Source organism: Sciurus vulgaris, assembly GCF_902686455.1.
Source record: "Sciurus vulgaris genome assembly, chromosome: 3".
Lineage (NCBI taxonomy): Eukaryota > Metazoa > Chordata > Mammalia > Rodentia > Sciuridae > Sciurus > Sciurus vulgaris.
In genome coordinates, this window is record NC_136463.1 from 160,986,811 (window position 1) to 161,005,911 (window position 19,101).

At 39.5% G+C, this 19,101-nt stretch overlaps 1 protein-coding gene across 1 annotated transcript; it reads right to left on the reverse strand.

The window, feature by feature from the left end:
- Window positions 1–5,923: 5,923 nt before the first annotated feature.
- On the reverse strand, window positions 5,924–7,703 carry LOC306655660 (coilin-like). Its single transcript, XM_079130312.1, is given in 3 exon segments — window positions 5,924–6,701; window positions 6,704–7,493; window positions 7,495–7,703. Coding segments are annotated over 3 exon segments (1,728 nt in total). The 5' UTR covers window positions 7,699–7,703; the 3' UTR covers window positions 5,924–5,967.
- Window positions 7,704–19,101: the final 11,398 nt, after the last annotated feature.

Below are 19,101 nucleotides of genomic sequence, written 5' to 3' on the forward strand. Positions count from 1 at the left end.
TTGATGACTTCTTCTATTTCAGTACTTGAAATTGGTCTATTTAAATTGTTTATGTCCTCCTCGTTCAGTTTAGGCAATTCATATGTCTCTAGAAACCTGTTGATGTCTTCGAAATTTTCTATTTTGTTGGAGTATAGATTTTCAAAATAGCTTCTAATTATGTTTTGTATTTCCATCCTGTCTGTTGTGATATTTCCTTGTTCATTCTGAATTTTAGTGATTTGGGTTTTCTCTCGTCTTCTCTTTGTTAGTGTGGCTAAAGGTTTATCAATTTTGTTTATTTTTTCGAAGAACCAACTATTTATTTTGTCAATTTTTTGTATTGTTTCTTTTGTTTCAATTTCATTGATTTCGGCTCTGAGTTTAACTATTTCCTGTCTTCTACTACTTTTGGTGTTGGTCTGTTCTTCTTTTTCTAGGGCTTTGAGCTGTAGCGTTAGGTCGTTTATTTGTTGAGTTTTGCTTCTTTTATTAAATGCGCTCCATGAAATAAATTTCCCTCTAAGTACTGCTTTCATAGTGTCCCAGAGATTTTGATATGATGTTTCTTTGTTCTCATTTACCTCTAAGAATTTTTTAATTTCCTTCCTAATATCTTCTGTTATCCATTGATCATATAATAGCATATTGTTTAATCTCCAGATGTTGGAATAGTTTCTGTGTTTTACTCTTTCATTTATTTCTAACTTCAATCCATTATGATCTGATAGAATACATGCTAGTGTCTCTATCTTCTTGTATTTGCTAACATTAGCTTTGTGGCATAATATATGGTCTATTTTAGAGAAGGATCCATGTGCTGCTGAGAAGAAAGTGTATTCGCTCTTGGTTGGATGGTATATTCTATAAATGTCCGTTAAGTCTAAATTATTGATTGTGTTATTGAGATCTATGGTTTCTTTGTTCAATTTTTGTCTGGAAGATCTGTCCAGTGGTGAGAGAGGCGTGTTAAAATCACCTAGTATTATTGTGTTATGGTCTATTTGGTTTCTGAAATTGAGAAGGATTTGTTTGACATACATGGATGAGCCACTGTTTGGGGCATAGATGTTTATGATTGTTATATCTTGCTGATTTATGCTTCCCTTAAGCAGTATGAAATGACCTTCTTTATCCCTTCTGACTAACTTTGGCTTGAAGTCCACACTATCGGAAATGAGGATGGATACTCCAGCTTTTTTGCTGAGTCCATGCGCGTGGTATGTTTTTCCCCATCCTTTCACCTTTAGTCTATGGGTATCTTTTTCTATGAGGTGAGTCTCTTGCAGGCAACATATTGTTGGATCTTTCTTTTTAATCCAATCTGCCAGTCTATGTCTTTTGATTGATGAATTCAGGCCATTAACATTCAGGGTTATTATAGAGATATGATTTGGTTTCCCGGTCATTTGGTTCATTTTTTAAATTCTATTTATTTATTTCTTTGACACAACTTGTTTCCTCCTTTATTTGACAATTCCTTTAGGATAATTCCTCCCTTTGCTGATTTGCTGCTTTGTTTTTCATCTCTTCCTCATGGAATATTTTGCTGAGAATGTTTTGTAATGCTGGCTTTCTTTTTGTAAATTCTTTTAGCTTTTGTTTATCATGGAAGGATTTTATTTCATCGTCAAATTTGAAGGTAAGTTTTGCTGGGTATAAGATTCTTGGTTGGCATCCATTTTCTTTCAGGGCTTGAAAAATGTTGTTCCAGGCCCTTCTAGCTTTTAGGGTCTGGATTGAAAAGTCTGCTGATATCTGTATTGGTTTCCCCCTGAATGTAATTTGGTTCTTTTCTCTCACAGCTTTTAAAATTCTGTCTTTATTTTGTATGTTAGGTATTTTCATTATAATGTGCCTTGGTGTGGGTCTGTTGTAATTTTGTGTATTTGGAGTCCTATAAGCCTCTTGAACTTGATTTTCCATTTCATTCTTCAGATTTGGGAAATTTTCTGATATGATTTCATTGAATAAATTGTTCATTCCTTTGGCTTGTTTCTCTAGGCCTTCCTCAATCCCAATAATTCTTAAATTTGGCCTTTTCATGATATCCCATAGTTCTTGTAGATTCTGTTCATGATTTCTTACCATCTTCTCTGTTTGTTCAACTTTGTTTTCAAGGTTAAATATTTTGTCTTCAATGTCTGAGGTTCTGTCTTCCAGGTGTTCTATCCTATTGGATATGCTTTCTATGGAGTTCTTAATTTGGTTTATTGTTTCTTTCATGTCAAGGATTTCTGTTTGGTTTTTTTTCAATATCTCTAACTCTTTATTGAAATGATCTTTTGCTTCTTGTATTTGCTCTTTTAACTGTCGATTGGTGCGATCATTCAATGCTTGCATTTGCTCTTTCATCTCATCGTTTGCTTCTCTGATCATTTTAATTATGTACATTCTGAACTCCTTTTCTGTCATTTCTTCTGCCATGCTGTCATTGGGTTTTATTGATGTAACATCTAGATTTGTTTGCAGCATTTTCTTTCCTTGTTTTCTCATATTGTTCAGGTATCAGTTGACCACTGAGATATTGCAGATTTCCTCTATTGACTTACAATGTCCCTGAAGATTTCTATATATATCCCCCCTTAGCCTTCTGTAGGCTGAAGTCTTGGAGGAAGTTGATAATGCGGAGCTCCACAAGGAAGCTGCCTCTCTAGGAGTGGTGGCCTTCAGGAGGGGTATAATCCCTGCTAGTGGGCAGAGGTGCCTCCACTTGTTGACCAATGGTCATCCAAAGGGGACCTAGGCTGCGGGCTGAGGCAAGGCCTGTTTGGGCCTGAGTCTCTAGTTTTCCTGTCCTTGTGGGGAAACCTCACCCGGCAGGGAAGACTCACCCGGTGGGGAGGTCTCGCTGGTCAGTACCCTCCTAGAGGTTCCCCTCAATTACAGCTACCACCTGGGCTGGGCTGCCTTCCTCTGCAAAGTTCTCAGGGGCCCGGCCCTACTTCCTGGGCCTCGGAGCCTCACCCTTCGCAGATGAATCTCCTTAGGCTGCCCCTCCTCAGAGAATATGCCCTCAGGCCTGGAACCTTTGCTCCGCCCTAAGCCTGTCTCTGTGCGGCTCTTCCACCCAGAAGCCTCCTAGATCCTGGGACCCTGCTCTGCCCCTAATTGCCTGGCTATGCGGCCCCTCCTCTGAGCAGCCACCTGGGGCCCCGTACAATCTCTCTGAGTCCCAGAGATCCGCCACACGCCTCTTCCTCCAGACAGCTGCCCAGTATTCCGGTACGGTCACTAGGAGTCCAAGAAACTCACTGCGTGCCTCCACCTCCCACCAACCACCCGTAGCCCTGGGCAATCAATTACTCCGAGTCGAAGTGACCCTCCCCGTTCCTCCTCCTCCTCCAGATAACCCTCCGAGTGTTCAGGAGTGGTCGCTCTGGGTGGCTCTGAATCCACGTGACCCGCTGCACGGGTCCTATGGGCAACCGCCCGGAGCTCTTGGTGCGGCCACTCAAGACCAAGCGACCCACCACGCTTCCTCTCCAGGCAGCCCCCCTGTGTTCAGGCGCTGTCCCTTTAAGTCCAAACAACTCACCACTCGCCTTCTCCTCTGAGCAGCCGCCTGGAGCGCTAGTGCAGTCACTGCGAGTCCAAAGGACCCGCTGCGCTTCTCCTCCTCCTCCGAGCAGGCCCCGGGGTTCAGAAGTGGTCTGAGTCCAAACAGCTCGCCACGCAGCCTCTCCTCTGGCAACCGCCTGAAGCTCTGGTGTAGTCACCCCGAATCCAAGCGGCCGCGTTCCTCTTCCTCCTCCTCGTCCTCAGGGCAGGCCCCGGGGTTCAGAAGCGTCGTTCTGAGTCCAAACAGCTCGCCGCGGAGTTTCTCTTCTGGCAACCGCCTGTAGCTCTGGTGCAGTCACTCCGAATCCAAGTGGCCACGCTCCTCCTCCTCCTCCTCAGGGCAGGCCCTGGTGTCCTGAGTCCACACAGCTCTCCTCGCCACTCCTCCCCTGGGCAGCCGCCGGATCCCCAGTGGTTGCTCCGAGTCCCAGCGCTGTGCCGAGCGGCCTCCTTTTCGGCGCTCCTAGTTGTCCGAGTTCACTGCTCCAGCGGGGGGAGGGGCGTCTCACTGGCAGCTCTACTTCACAAAGTTTCCTGCGTTCCGGGACCACTGTCCCATCCGGGACGCCTCCCCAATGGGAGAGACTCACCCGGCTGCTTTGAGTTGGTCCCAAGTGTCTCAATATCTCCTCTTTTGAATCCTGAGTCCTGGAGCAACATGAAATGCAGCCACCCTCTAGGCCGCCATCTTGAAACCTCAGTAAATAGGTCCTTGTTGCCAAAACACTCCTGTAGGACTTCCTATGGTGGCTATGATTATCAGTAATATAGGCTTAGTTATATCTACTCGATCTAAATGTGCCTTAGTAATGGCATCTTCTACCTTACACAATGCTTTTCTAGCTTCTGTGGTAATTTCCCAGGGTGAGGCAGGATCACCACTTCCCTTAAGAATATCAAATAATGGTCCAAGGTCTTCAGTTCTTAATTTTAAATATGGTCTTATCCAGTTTATATCTCCCAAAAGTTTCTGGAAATCGTTTAATGTTTTTAATCTATCCTTCCTAAAGGTAACCTTTTGAGGTTGTATTAAGGTTTTGTCAATAATGGCACCAAGGTAGGTAATGGGGCAAGAACTCTGTAATTTATCCTCTGCTATCTCTAACCCAAATCAAGGAAGATTTTTGACCAGTCCATCATGTACTCTGAAAAGTTTGTCTTGATCAGGATGAGCTAATAAGACATCATCCATATAATGATAGATTTTTAGGTCTTTATCAGATTTTCTAATAGGCTGTAAAGCTTTGTCTACATAGACCTGACACATAGTGGGGCTGTTGGCCATGCCTTGTGATATACTGTCCATTCATATCTTTGATCAGGTCCTTCATGGTTAGTAGCTGGTACAGTAAATGCAAATCTATAGGTATCTTCTGTATGAAGTGGTATAGAAAAGAAGCACTCCTTTATGTCCAAAACTATAATTCTCCAATCCTTCGGAATAGCAGACAATTGAGGGAGGCCAGATTGAGCTGCTCCCATTATTACCATTTGATTATTAATTGCTCTAAAATCTTGGAGGAGTCACCACTTTCCTGATTTCTTTTTTTTTTTTTTTTTTGTTCAATATGATTTTATTTAAAAATTTGCAAAGCTGAAGGAGGGATCTAATCTTTTGTTAGAAGAAAGTTTTTTTTCACAGTGTACACTTGTTAGCCATTTTTGCTTTGTATTGAATAAAAACAGAAAAGGAAGTTTCTGTTCAAGATCCTCACTCCAACACACTGAGCCAGGTGCTTGGCGTCTTGTAGTAGGTAACACATTCTGTGGTCTTGAGGCCCACAGCAAATCCCCTACCCACGGACGGGTAACACAGTTCTCTTCCAGGCACATTGCTCTTACACAGGGTCCTGAGAATCCTTCACTTTTAAATTAGGAAAATGTGAAAGGATTCTTTAACCCATTGCCTGCAAAAAGCCCCACTATCTCTTAACTCTTGTCAACTTCAAGTATACTTGAAATTTATAAGATGCTCCACATTTAATGGAACAACTCAAATGTTAAAAAATTAGGTCAAGCAACATGCTTTAATATTTTTAAATGTTACTTAGTGAAATTTATTGAAACACTATATGCAGCACGTTCTTGTACTTGGTATTATAAACGCCTACTGACAATCGCTACTTAATGGTCAAAAAAATAGAAAAAGAGAAGAAACTAGACTATTGGTATATAACAATGTCTGCAGGGAATGTCAAGTTTTAACTTTTGTGAACTGAAATTAGCTTGAAGGAAAAAAATGGGTCTACAAACCAACACCCATATTATTTTAAATGATGAGGTAGATTTTTTTTTCCCCCAGTGCAGTCATGTGAAGATAACAAAAATCCAGACTTTCAAATGCTCTTTAAAATAATAATAATAAAAAAAGTTCAGGTTATAGTCACTTTCACAAAAAAGACATTTATAAACTATGAGGTGGAAAGGTCATACTCGGACATGTTCTGTGCTTGAGGTGGTACTTGGAGATTCAAGAATCAGTCTTGGATCAATCAACTCTCTCCAAAAAACAGTGATCCTCCTCTCCTGTGTCACAGCATACTCAACCACCTCGGTTCCATTTTCGTTGTGATAAACCAAATCAAATTTCCCAGGTTCTTTCAAGGCAGGTAAGGATGAGAGAATTTCTATATCTACTTGCTGGGTCTCTGGATTGTGGCTTAATATTTTTCCTTCCTTGTAGTCAGAGACATCAGGAGAGTAATCAGATGTTAGTTCCAAAAGCTTAAATGCAATCTTCTCTCTGACTTGAGGGGCAGCTGCTAACAGTGGTAATAGATTATAGTCCTTCTTGTGTATCTCTACTGGATTCTGGATAATAGTAGATGAATTTGTTACTATTTCACTTAATTGCTGCTGCTTCTGATATTCAGTGTTAGTATTTAAAACACAGGAAACAGCATGCCCTCGTCCTCTCCCTTGAATGCCCCGACCTCTTACTCCCTTCCAAGAAAGAAGGTCCTCTCCTCTCCCCCATCCTCTTCCTAAACTGGTGGAGAGAGACACACTGGGAGGAGGACCGGGAGCCTGTTTGTTAGTATTTGAGTCCACAAATTTCCACCCAATTGCACTTGGAGTCTGTACTGCCAGCCCCGGACCTGGACAGCCTCTTCCTGAAAAGAGGCCTACTGTCTTTAAGAAACCTGTAGCATACTCTGGGTGCTCTTGGACACCATGCACTGGTCTTCTGAATCTGAAGTGGAGTCGGAACTAGAAGATGAGGCTCTGGTGATCTTGCCCTTGCTGGTGGTAATGGCAGCTTTTGCAACCAGTTTGTTTGCGGCTGTATTTTTTTTAGAGGGTTCTTCTTTTGATACCTCAGTTGATAGTTTCTCTGCAGAATTTCTAACCTCCAATGTGACATTGCTGATACCATCACTGTTCGAATCATGACCAGAACCAGACTCCGACTCCGAGGAGGAATTGGGGCTGTCTTTTGAACATGTGCCTCCCCCACCTTTCCTTCTGGCTTTCACAAGGCTGTTTTTAGCAGAACCTTTCTGAGAACTAGACTTCTGGGTGGTCCCCTCTTTTGACGTCTGTGCTTTGGGACACTTGGAATTCTTGGTCTGTTTTTTATGTTCACATTTCTCCTTTTTCTTTGGAGATTTCCTTCTGGTCTCTTCCTCTTCCTCATCCACTGTGCCACCTGTTGCTTTATTTTTTCTCTTGCCTTTTTTCTTCCCAGTCTGATCAGCGATAGCTTTTGGTTCCAGATCCAAGACTCTCTCATGAATGCTATTGTTGTCCTGCCTCTTCCACTGCTTCTTTGAATATCTGTAACTTAGTTCTGTTTCTTCATCTTCCTCCAACTTAAAAGCCCACTTCTTTGCTTTTCTAGGTAAATGAATATCATCACCATTACTGACTGCTAGAGAAGTCTCAGGAATTTCTCTCTTTTCTAACTTAACTCTGAGGCAGTCGTTGTCCCTCACCAGGCGCACGCTCTCGGCCAGGGACAAGAGCCCCCCCCTCCAGGTAGAGACCTAGAAGGGCCCCAGAACTGAAGCTGAATGGCTGGCGGATGAGACTGATGAGATCTGTGACCACTCGGCATCTGTTCAGGTCGACCAGAAGCCAGAAAACCGTGAAGTGTGGGGTAATGGGAGGTGGGTAGTCGAATTGAAGCCATAGCCTAACTGTCTCGGAGGCTGCCATCTTGCTCGTGCTCCCTGATTTCTTTTTAATTATAAAGATAGGTGTATTGAAAGGAGACGCAGAAGTTTGTAGATGGCCCAAGGCCAGTTGTTGTCTTACTAAGTCTCTGGCTTCTTGTAACTTTTGAGTATTGAGGGGCCACTGAGGTATCCAAACAGCCTTTTGTGATTTCCATGTAATTTTTATTGGCTCAGTGGCCCCCTCTGAAAACCCAGTCCCTCTTTATTACTTCTCCTCATAGCTTGGATGGATTCAGTAATTCCCTGTGAATGGGCTCCCAGTCCTTTTCCAGGTATGAATCCCTGGTTCACCATGATATTACAAGCTATCGGGTTAATATGCATATGTTCATTAGTCAACTTGATCTGTAATTGTCTTAATATGTCTCTTCCCCATAAATTAATGGGTAAATCTCTTAAGACATAGGGTTGGAAATTTCCTTTTGTATCTGTCAATTTCCATAACTGTGTGCTCCGGGGTGGGTTTGAGGCAACCCCCAAACCTCATAAGGTCCGGTCAGCCTTTTGAAGAGGCCAATCTTTTGGCCATTGGGTCAATGTTATGATACTAAGATCAGCTTCAGTGTCTAATAACCTACTAAATTCCTTGTCATTTATTCTTATAGTATACATGGGGCGAGTGTTTAGATCTAAAGCAAGCATGGTCATAGGTTCCCCTGTGGATCCAAACCCCTATTTATTTCTTTTATTCCTTTTTGCTAAATATTTGTCATGTTCACTGGGTATCACCAGTATTTGTGCTATTTTATCCCCTGGATTTATAACAGAAATAGCTTTTGGGGAACTGACCATTCTTTTTATCTCTCCTTCATAATCTGGATCAATCACTCCCGGTGTTACATAGAGTCCTCTTGGGGCAGCAGAACTGCGCCCTAATAGTAAACCTACTGTTCCCAATATAAGAGGTCCATAGATACCCGTAGGTATTAATTGAACCCCCATTTCTGGAGTTAGTACTACTCTGACGGCAGCACAGAGGTCCAATCCTGTGCTTCCTGTTGTATGTCTGATGAGGGAATTAATGGATAATGGATTCGAGGGATCATTCTGATGGGATCCGCCGCAGGCTGTCCTTCCTTCAGGGCTTCAAATATTTGTGGGGCCCGAGCCCAAGGGCCCCTCATCTCGTTTTTTGGGAGTGGTTTTCCTTCAATGTCAATTACAAATTTACATTCACTTGCCCAATGTTTTCCTTTTTTACCTTTTGGACATATTCCGGGCATTTTTTTGTATGTACTATGACTTGGGTTTGGACAGTCCCTTTTAAAATGTCCTGGCTGTCCACATGAAAAACAGCTTTTGGGTTTGGGCCCCATAGCTTGAGCTACTCCTTGAGTGACAGCAGCTGCTAGTACTTGACCCTGTATAGCTAACTCATTAATATCTGCATATTTTTAAATAGGTATTGAGATCCTTATTTTTCCATGGCCTAATTGTTTCCCTGCACCATTTATTAGCTTGTTCATATGCTAACTGTTTTATTAAAGGCACTGCTTGTTCTGAATCCCCAAACACTCTGCCTGCTGTTTGTAACAGTCCACAAACTCTGCACATGATTCACCTGGGCCCTGCATAACTTTGGACAATTGCCCTTGCAAGTCCTCATAATCTTGTAATGTTTTCCATGCTCTAACAGCGGCGGTAGCTATCTGAAGATAGACCGCTGGATCATACGTAATTTGTTGCTGTTGTTCAGCATATGGTCCTTGTCCCAGCAACATATCCAGGTTTCGTTGATGGAAACCTGCGGCTGTGTTTCTACAAGCCATCTCTGCACAGAGCTCTTGATTGGTTATTTTCCACATTAAATATTGTCCACCATGCAAAACTGCTCAACACATACTCACCCAATCACTAGGAATCAGATTAAGCGTTGTGATGGATTCCACCATACTTACGGTAAATGGAGCTTGGGGCCCATAGGTAGCGACTGCCTCTTTAAGATTTTTTACTGTTTTAAATTCTAGGCCCTGATGAAATTGCTGCCCCTGACTGTCCACCAAGACTGGGCAGGACAGTCTTAATGGGCCTTCCACAGGGTCCCAGCGATCCCTGGTATCACTTGGGACTCTACCACAACAAGGCCAACAAGAGTGCCCACAAAATGTCGGGTCCTCCCACCTTTTATCATAAGGGGGAGCCGAGGGGGTAATTATATCATGGTCTTTCCTGCCTTTTAGCAACTCTGCAACATTAACTCACCTATTTTCTAGTTCCTCCCCAGTATCTCCTTCCTCCTCAGAACCTCCTCCCTGTTCTTGGCTACTACAGCTAACTTCCTCCTCAATCTCTTCTAGCACTTCTCCTTCTTGTAATATATTTTTTATGCCTCCTTTTTGAATTATCCTTTCAGACTGACCTCATGATTCTTCCGAACCCATCTTTTACTACTAAATAAGTTTGATACAGGACAAAGACCACACTAACAGTAGTACAAACACACAAACAACACTAAATACATGCACTCTGGAGCTCCTTTATCATCTTCTTTGTATTTCATCACCTGGCCAGCTATCCTGAGTGCCTAACTGCCTTAGAGAGAGACAGGGCCTCAGCTTACCTGAGTACCTAACTGCCCTAGGGACAGGGGTTAACTGCCCTAGAGACAGGGTCTCAGCTTACCTGAGCACCTAACTTCCCTAAGGACAGGGGCTCAGCTTTCCCTGGCCAGCTATCCTGAGTACCTAACTGCCTCAGAGAGACAGGGCCTCAGCTTACCTCGCTACTTACCATTTGGGTAGACAAACAGGTAGGAAGAGTCTTGAATTTGACAAACACACAAGCAACACAAAATACACCCACTTTTGCACTTCATTACCTGGCCAGCTATCTTGAGCATCTAACTGCCTTAGAAACAGGAGCTGCAGCTTACCTTGCTACTCACTGTTTGGATTCTTGGGAGGGGAGACAAATCCAAAGGTTCCGTACACAGAGTTCCCTGTATGCAGAATTCTCCATAGTCCCCGTACACAGAGTTCCCGTACGTTCCCTTTCCTCGTATGGGCCACCATTTGACGCCATCCAGTGGAGTCAATGTGGCGCGGGACACAAATGAGTAGCGAGGTGTCGCTGGCTCTTTGCGGTACAAAATCTGTGGATATTTGTCATCACCTGCAGCAACAACTTGCACGGGTCTTATGGGTGGTGGAGTGGAAACTGAGGCACTTCTATCTATCTCTTTAGTGCACTGCTTTCTTGCTTATTTATAGAGGATAGAGGAAATGAGGTTTACTTGCTTTGAGAGGAGAGAGAGAGAGACTTTGCTTATCAGAGAGAAAGACTTTGCTTAAGAGAGACCTTGAGAGAAGGAAAGACTTTGCTTAGAGCCCAGAGGAAGAGAGTTGCTATGCCTTACAGTCCTGCATCCTGTGAACTAAGGGTGCGTCTACCCAAGGTGCCCTAGTGATGCATCTCAGTTCTCTGTTCTGTGATCTGCCTTCCGCTGCTGCCCCTACTCGCTGCTGTGTTCTTTCTTCTGGCTTTTCTGCTAATGGCTGCTGTCTCTCTGTCTCGCTCCGCCTATGCTTATATCACCTCCAGGAGGCGGAGAGCACGGCCTCGCCTCTTACGCAAAGATTAGGCGAGACGCTCCGAGCAGGCAATTAGTGCTCGAGAACACATGTGCATACATTGTGTATGTGGAACAGAAAATCACCTGAGTGTGCTTATGTCAATTAACCTCCTCGCTACCGATGTGATCAGGCGCCATCCCGGCGCCGCCAACATGGCACAGCCCCCAACAGCGAGGCTCTTGAATTTGGAATGGTTTATTGTAGATTCAGGAAACCTGGGAACCCTGGCGCTCGAGAATTGCCGGTTTCTATCCCCTTCAGGAGGTGAAGGGTAGGGCTGACACCAATTATTAGGTGAGGAGCTAGCCGTCCAATCACAGTAAAGGTCAAAATGAGCAGGTACGATCAGGAGCACTCGGGAACACATGTGCACGCATTGTGTGCGTGGACTTAATTGAATACAGCCAATGACAAATCACCTGGGTGTGCTTATGTTAATCAACCTCCTCACCACCGATGTGATCAAAACAACTTCTGGCTGGCTGCCAGGCACCATCTTGGCGTAGTTCGTATGGCATAGCCCCCAGCAGGTATTGTGATACCCCCTGCTTCGCACTTCCTGCTAAGGATTGCTTTAGCTATTCTGGGTCTCTTATTCTTCCAGATGAATTTCCTGATTGCTTGCTCTATTTCTGTAAGGTACATCATTGAGATTTTAATTGGAATTGCATTGAATCTATATAGCACTTTTGGTAGTATGGCCATTTTGACAATATTAATTCTGCCCATCCAAGAACATGGAAGATCTTTCCATCTTCTGAGGTTTTCTTTAATTTCTTTCTTTAGTGTTCTGTAGTTCTCATTGTAGAGGTCTTTCACCTCTTTTGTTAGATTTATTTCCAAGTATTTTATTTTTTTCAAGGTTATTGTGAATGGGGTAGTCTTCCTAAATTCTCTTTCTGAGAATTCATCACTTATGAATAAAAGTGCATTAGATTTATCAACAGATATATGAAAAAATGTTCAACATCTCTAGCAATAAGAGAAATGCAAATCAAAACTACCCTAAGATTTCATCTCACCCCAATTAGAATGGCGATTATCAAGAATACAAGCAACAATAGGTGTTGGCGAGGATGTGGGGGAAAAGGTACACTCATACATGGCTGGTGGGACTGCAAATTAGTGCAGCCACTCTGGAAAGCAGTGTGGATATTCCTCAGAAAACTTGGAATGGAACCACCATTTGACTCAGCTATCCCACTCCTTGGCCTATACCCAAAGGACTTATAATCAGCATACTACAGAGATTTAGCCACATCAATGTTCATAGCTGCTCAATTCACCATAGCCAGACTGTGGAACCAACCTAGATATCCTTCAATTGATGAATGGATAAAGAAGCTGTGGTATATATACACAATGGAATATTACTCAGCCATAAAGATGAATAAAATTATGGCATTTGCAGGCAAATGGATGAAGTTGGAGACTATCATGCTAAGTGAGATAAACCAATTCCAAAAAAACCAAAGGACAAATGATCTCTCTGATAAATGAATGATGATACATATTAGGGGGTGGAAGGGAGGCAAGAATGGAGGAAGGAGGGACTTTACAGAGGGAAAAGAGGAGTGGGAGGGGTGGGGGGAAGGAAAAATAACAGAATTAATCAAACATCATTACCCTATATAAATGTATGGTTACACAAATGGTATGCCTCTACTTCATGTGCAACTATAGAAACAAGTTATATCCCATTTGTTTACAATTTAAAAAAAAATGAAAAAAAAAACAAAGTTGGTGATTCTAAAGTCAGCTAAAAGAAGTAACTAAAAACATGGGCAAGTGAATTAAGTAAAGAAGCTTTAATTGGGTTTTACCTTGGTTTCATTATCCCAATTTTTCCTTCTATACACTTTATTCTATAAGTTAAACAGCTTTAGCTAGTATGAATGTTTAGTTTTTTCAAATTTATCAAAGTTGTTTTGACAATTTTAGTGCCTTTCTCATATATATTTTAGCAGTAGCTTTTCAATTCTTTTTAAAAATCCCTGCTATGATTATGATTATAATTGAATCTATATCAATTTTGGAAGAAAAAAAAATGACATTTCAATAGTGAACGTTTAGTAAATAAGCATAGTTTTCTCTTCATTTATTTAAGTCTTCATTACCCTTTGCGATATTTCACAATTTTAGTCTGCAGGTCTTTCATGTCTTGATTTAAATTAATTCGTAAGAATAAAAGACTCAGAATAGCCAAGGCAATCCTGAGCAAGAAGAGCAATGCTGGAGGCATTAGAATGCCAGGCCTCAAATGACACCAGAGTTAAAGTAACAAAAACCAGCAAGCTCTTGACATAAAAGGGTGGGGGAATTCCATTAAAATAGAAGAGAGATCTGTCAAGTAGAGGAAGGGAAAGAATGGGAGGGAGGAGGGATGAGGAAAGGAAAGAACGTTGGAATAAATCTGACCAAACTTTCCTACGTACTCTTATGAATATACCACAGTGACTCTCACCTTTATATATGTCCACAAGGTACTGATTTTAAAAAAAAACTATAAATAAATAGAAGAAAGATCAGTAGAGTAGAGGAAAGGGAACAGGGGAATAAAGGAGGGGTGGGAAAGAGGAAGTACTGAGGACTGTGTTAGAGCAAATTATATTCTATGCTTGTATTATTACATCATATTGAACCCTAATTTTACATACAACTGAAATGAACTAGTAAAAATTCCAGTGCACAAACCAATAAATATTTTCCTAAGAAATTTTCGATGCTTTTATGAATGGATTTATTTTAAAATTTTCATTTTCTTATTGTTTGTTGCAAGTCTGTAGAATTGCAACTGATTTTAAACTGTATTTACCTTGTCTCTGTAACCTTGCTAAAGTCACTTGGTAGTTATGGTAACTCGCTGGTGGATTTGCTAGGATTTTCTACATAAACAATCATGACAGCTGCCTGACAGCTTTATTTTTTCTTTGCAGTCTTTGTGACTTTCTTCTTTTATTATATTATTACATCAGCAGGGACCTAAGGGCTGTAATAAAGTTAATTGATGAGAATGGGTAGCCTTGTCTAGTTTCTGGTCTTAGGTAAAAAGCCTAAATGTGTCCACACTGAGGGTGGTGTTATCATTTTTGTAGATGGTTGAGGAAATTCCATCCTGTTCCTAACTTGCTGACAACTTTACCATGACTGGACAATGGAGTTTATCATATGCTTTTATGGTACCTATTAGCTTAAAAAACCTCCCATTACAGGTATAAACTCTAGTGGGATATGAAGAATTTTTAAGCATATTTTTAAACTTGGTTTATTATTGACTTACATATTTTTGCCTCTATATCCATATATTTTTTTATGTACTTATTTTTTTCTTGGGATTTTTTTCTAACTTTGTTACCGGGTCTCATAAAATAAGTTGGGTAGTGTTCCCTCTTCCCCTATTTATCTAAGAGTTTGTAATCACTGGTATTATTTATTCCTTAAATTTTGAGAGAAATCACGAGTAACGATACCTGTCTTGGGAGATTTCATTTTGAGAGAAGGTGTTTTGTTGGGTTGGTTATTTAATAAATGAACTCACTTTAAAAGTTGGTGCAGGGCTAATCAATTTATCTATTTCTTCTTAGATATTAGTTTGGTCTTTAAAAATTTGTTCATTTCATTTAAGGTGTCAAATTTTTTGTTCTTGTATTTCTTTATTTACTTTTAAAGAAATTTTTCTTTAGGATTGGCAACATTATCTTTTTTTCATTATGTTATTAATAATTTGTGTCTTCACTTTTTTCCCTATCCATCTAACTAGAGGCCTATCAATTTTATCTTCATTTTCAAGGAAGCATCTTTTGGTTTCATCAATTTTTTTCTATTGTCACTTTCTGATTCATTGATATCTGCTCTTGCATTTATCATCTCCTTTTTTTAGTTAATGGAATTAGCTTGTTCTTATTTTTTAATTATTAAGGTAGGAATGCAGATAACAGGTTTATAGTTGTGATTTAAAAAAAAAAAATTGTACTAGGGATTGAACCTACAGGCACTTTTACCACTGAGACACATCCCCAGCTCTTATTATTTTTTATTTTGAGACAGAGCCTCACTAAGTTGTTTAGGGCCTTGGTAAGTTGCCCAGGCTGGCCTTGAACTTGTGATCTTCCTGCCTTGGCCTTCCAAGTTGCTGGTATTACAGGTGAGCATCATTGCACCCAGCTAATTGTAATTTTTATTGAGATAAAATTCCCATGGACTTCAAAAAAATAATGCTGACAGATCATATATAAATGTGATATATATATATATATATATATATATATATATATATCACATTTTCTTTATCCATTTATCTATTGAAGGGCATCTACATTGGTTCCATAGTTTAGCTATTGTGAATTGAGCTGCTCTGAACATTGATGTGACTGCATCACTGTAGTATGCTGATTTTAAGTCCTTTGGGTATAAACTGAGGAGTGGGATAACTGGTCAAATGGTGGGTCCATTCCAAGTTTTCTGAGGAATCTCCATGCTGCTTCCATAATGTTTGCACCAATTTGCATTTCCATCAGCAATGTATGAGTGTACCTTTTCCCCCACATATTTGCCAACATTTACTGTTGCTTATATTCTTGATAATTGCCATTCTGATTGGTATTTTGCATATCATTTTGCAAGTCCCTGAGGCTTTATTCCTTAAATTATTTTTTTCTGTTTTACACATTTGATCATTCCAGTTAATCTGTCTTCTAGGTCACTTTCCCCCCTATCATTGCTATTTAGCTCCTAAGTCTTTCTGGTGAATTCAAATTTCTGATATTGTAATATTTAGTTCCATGATTTCCATTTGGTTACTGTTTATTATTTTTATAACTGTTTAAAATTTCCTTTTCTCCTTTAATGTGAGTATACTTTATTTTATTGAGAATAATTATAATAGCAACCTTATAATCATTTTCTGTTAGTTCAACATTGATTGATCATCTCAACCTCACTGAAGATAGATTTTTTGTTGTTGTTTCTTTTGAGAATATGTTTCATTTTTCCAGGTTTCATGTTTTGAGTAAGTTTAGATTGTACCCTGAATGGCATGAATGCTAAACTATAAAGATACTGATTTCTGTAATTTTTCTTTGATAAATATAATTTAAGTAATTATCGTAATTGGATTGAACCCTAAGGTGTTTTTTTGTTAGTTTTTGTCTTGATAAATAACTAGAGGTTCATTTCAAAATGCTTTTTTCCCCCCTTTGGTGGAATTGCATTGATTTCACTCTTCATGTGGGATTCAGAGGGTCAGTCAGAGATATGGGGGATTAGAATTTGGAGATGCCTTCTCTACCCCTTTCTTTTCTAGAATCCCTGTACTCCTATCAGTAGCCATCTGCAAATCATCCTCTTGGTACCTGCTGTAGAATTTACAGCAGGCATAAATTAAATGAAAGTGCTTTGATAGGCTCAAACCTAAAATAGAAATAGATTAAAAAAAAAACTTTGCAGAGAGGCCACTTGGTTTGAGAGGCTTCATAAAAGAAAACTTGATTTAAAATGTCCATGAGAGCCAATGTTTGATAGTATGCAACCAATTAGCTTTATAAACCCACACTCGAATCAATAACATGTCCAAGAAAGCTATTCATAGTTCATACAACTTTTTACATCTATCCAAAATGGGATTTGAAAACTTTTTTTTTGAATGATCTATCTATATTTTTAGTCTTGATATCTTCTTTTAATTATGTTTCAGCTGAGACTTTATTTATGGGGGACAGGAAGTGGCAGTATACGTTTATATAAAAAGTTTCAATGATTTTAAACACAGTTCCCTAACACATCCATTACTTGCTCTTACCTCAGCTCCTGGGAACCAGACTTACCTGTGTGCTTCTTTAATTGAAGATCACTCTTTTTACTTCTTAGTCATATCATCAAAATGTACATATTCCTCTTTCTTACCCTGTTCCCAGTTTGTTACCATTGTGGAAAGGTAATGAATTTACTCAGAATTCCACTTTCTAGGTCTTTGATGAAAACCAGTCTTCCCTGACATCAACGAAGACCAACATGTCTTATCTGGTAATGAGACACTAACTCAGTCCATTTCAAATGGTATTATCATTTAAACCTGTATATATCAAATCAGTGAATGTGTGCTTTCTGAAATACACTAAAAACCTTACACAAATTTTCTTAAATCGAAGAAGAAAGTAAACATCATTATCAAAATAGTATTGATCCTGTTCTTGGGGGGAAAAATTCTTTAATCAGGAATGTCAGAGCACGTTAAAGTTTTAAGTATTATAATCTACTTTTAAAATAGACATTTTTAGAATTATTATTATTATTATTATTTCAGGGATTGAACCCAAGGGATGCTTAACAACTAAGCTATATTCCCAGTCCCTTTTTTATATTTTATTTAGAGACAGGGTATTGCTGAGTTGCCGAGACTGGCTTTGAACTCATGATCTTTCTGTCTCTGCCTCCTAAGTTGCTGGGTTCCAGGTGTGTTCCATTGTGCCCGGCTAGACATATTACTGATTAAGATCCAAGTTGACGTTTTTTTTAATGAACCTACTTAAGATTATAGCTATAATCATATAAATAAGGTCACTATTTTATCTGTTGAACTTTAAGACTTACAATAATACATATTAGTCCTTTAAGTCTAAAAAAAATGTCTCCTTTCAGAAGATGAATCTTTTATTCCATTGAAAGGGATATGAGTTAATTTTTTTCTAACAAAATAAGTATTTTATTATTTGTATATTTAACTTCACTTTCAGCTCTGAAATGTCAGTGTGATAGAGCATTCTGAGAGGAAATCATATTTTTAAAAACTATCAAGTCAGAATTTCTAAGGAACATTGTCATGTTTTCAAAAGTTGGTGTTATCAAAATACAAACGTCTATGTGTTTTTGACTTTAGCCTTATTTTGTCTTCTGGAAAATATAAGAAAAAGGAAAGAAATGATTATTTCAGTGATGCAGGATAGAAGTGTCAGAAATTAAAATAAAGTTGTAAAAATAAAAAAAAAGTGAGCTGGCAAATAACATCAAGTTTTAACATCACACAAACACATACAGGAATTCTGAGATAGCATGATTTATAATTTGGGTGGATCTTTATGGATATTGACAATCATCAAGAAGATATTTTTACACCCTCACATTTGAGATTGGTTTTGAAAGACTGTAGATTTTCAGTGATAGAAACCCTTGGAGTTATTCTAGTTTTGCTAACTCATTTAGCAGGTGAAAGTGGTGAAGCTCAAAGATTAAGTAACTTGCTCATTGTCAAATAAGTATTTAGAAATAGATGGCCAGGGGCTTTTGACCTCCATTCTTATTATGCTGGATCATGTCTTTACTCTTTGTCTCCAGTACTCTTAGGTTGTTTCTCTGCGCCATATTTAATGTTTTTGGACTTATCTCATTTTAGAAATGAATACACTTGTCAAAAGATCAAACTCTGTTTCTTTAGAGATGTTCTATTCAGTATTGGTAGAATATAAACTTTGGAGTAAAACAGACCTGAGTTAGAATCAAGGCCCAATCACATAATATCTTTGTGATTTAGGGAGAATCATTTAACCTTTAAAAGTTTTAACTCCTCTCAAGATAATAAGACTAAGCCAATTGTTTTGTTGTTGTGATTAAACATAGAATAATATGAACTATTACTATGTCACTGAATCACTATGTGAGCCCTTCATAAATATAAAGAAAAGGTTCAGACCTTTTGGAGAAAAAGTGAAATAAAATAACTTATATTTAGATAACCACATGATTTTGTAAGCACATATGGTTGCTATACTAAAATTATAAACCAAAATAATACATATGTACCTTGGGGCTTTCTTGAT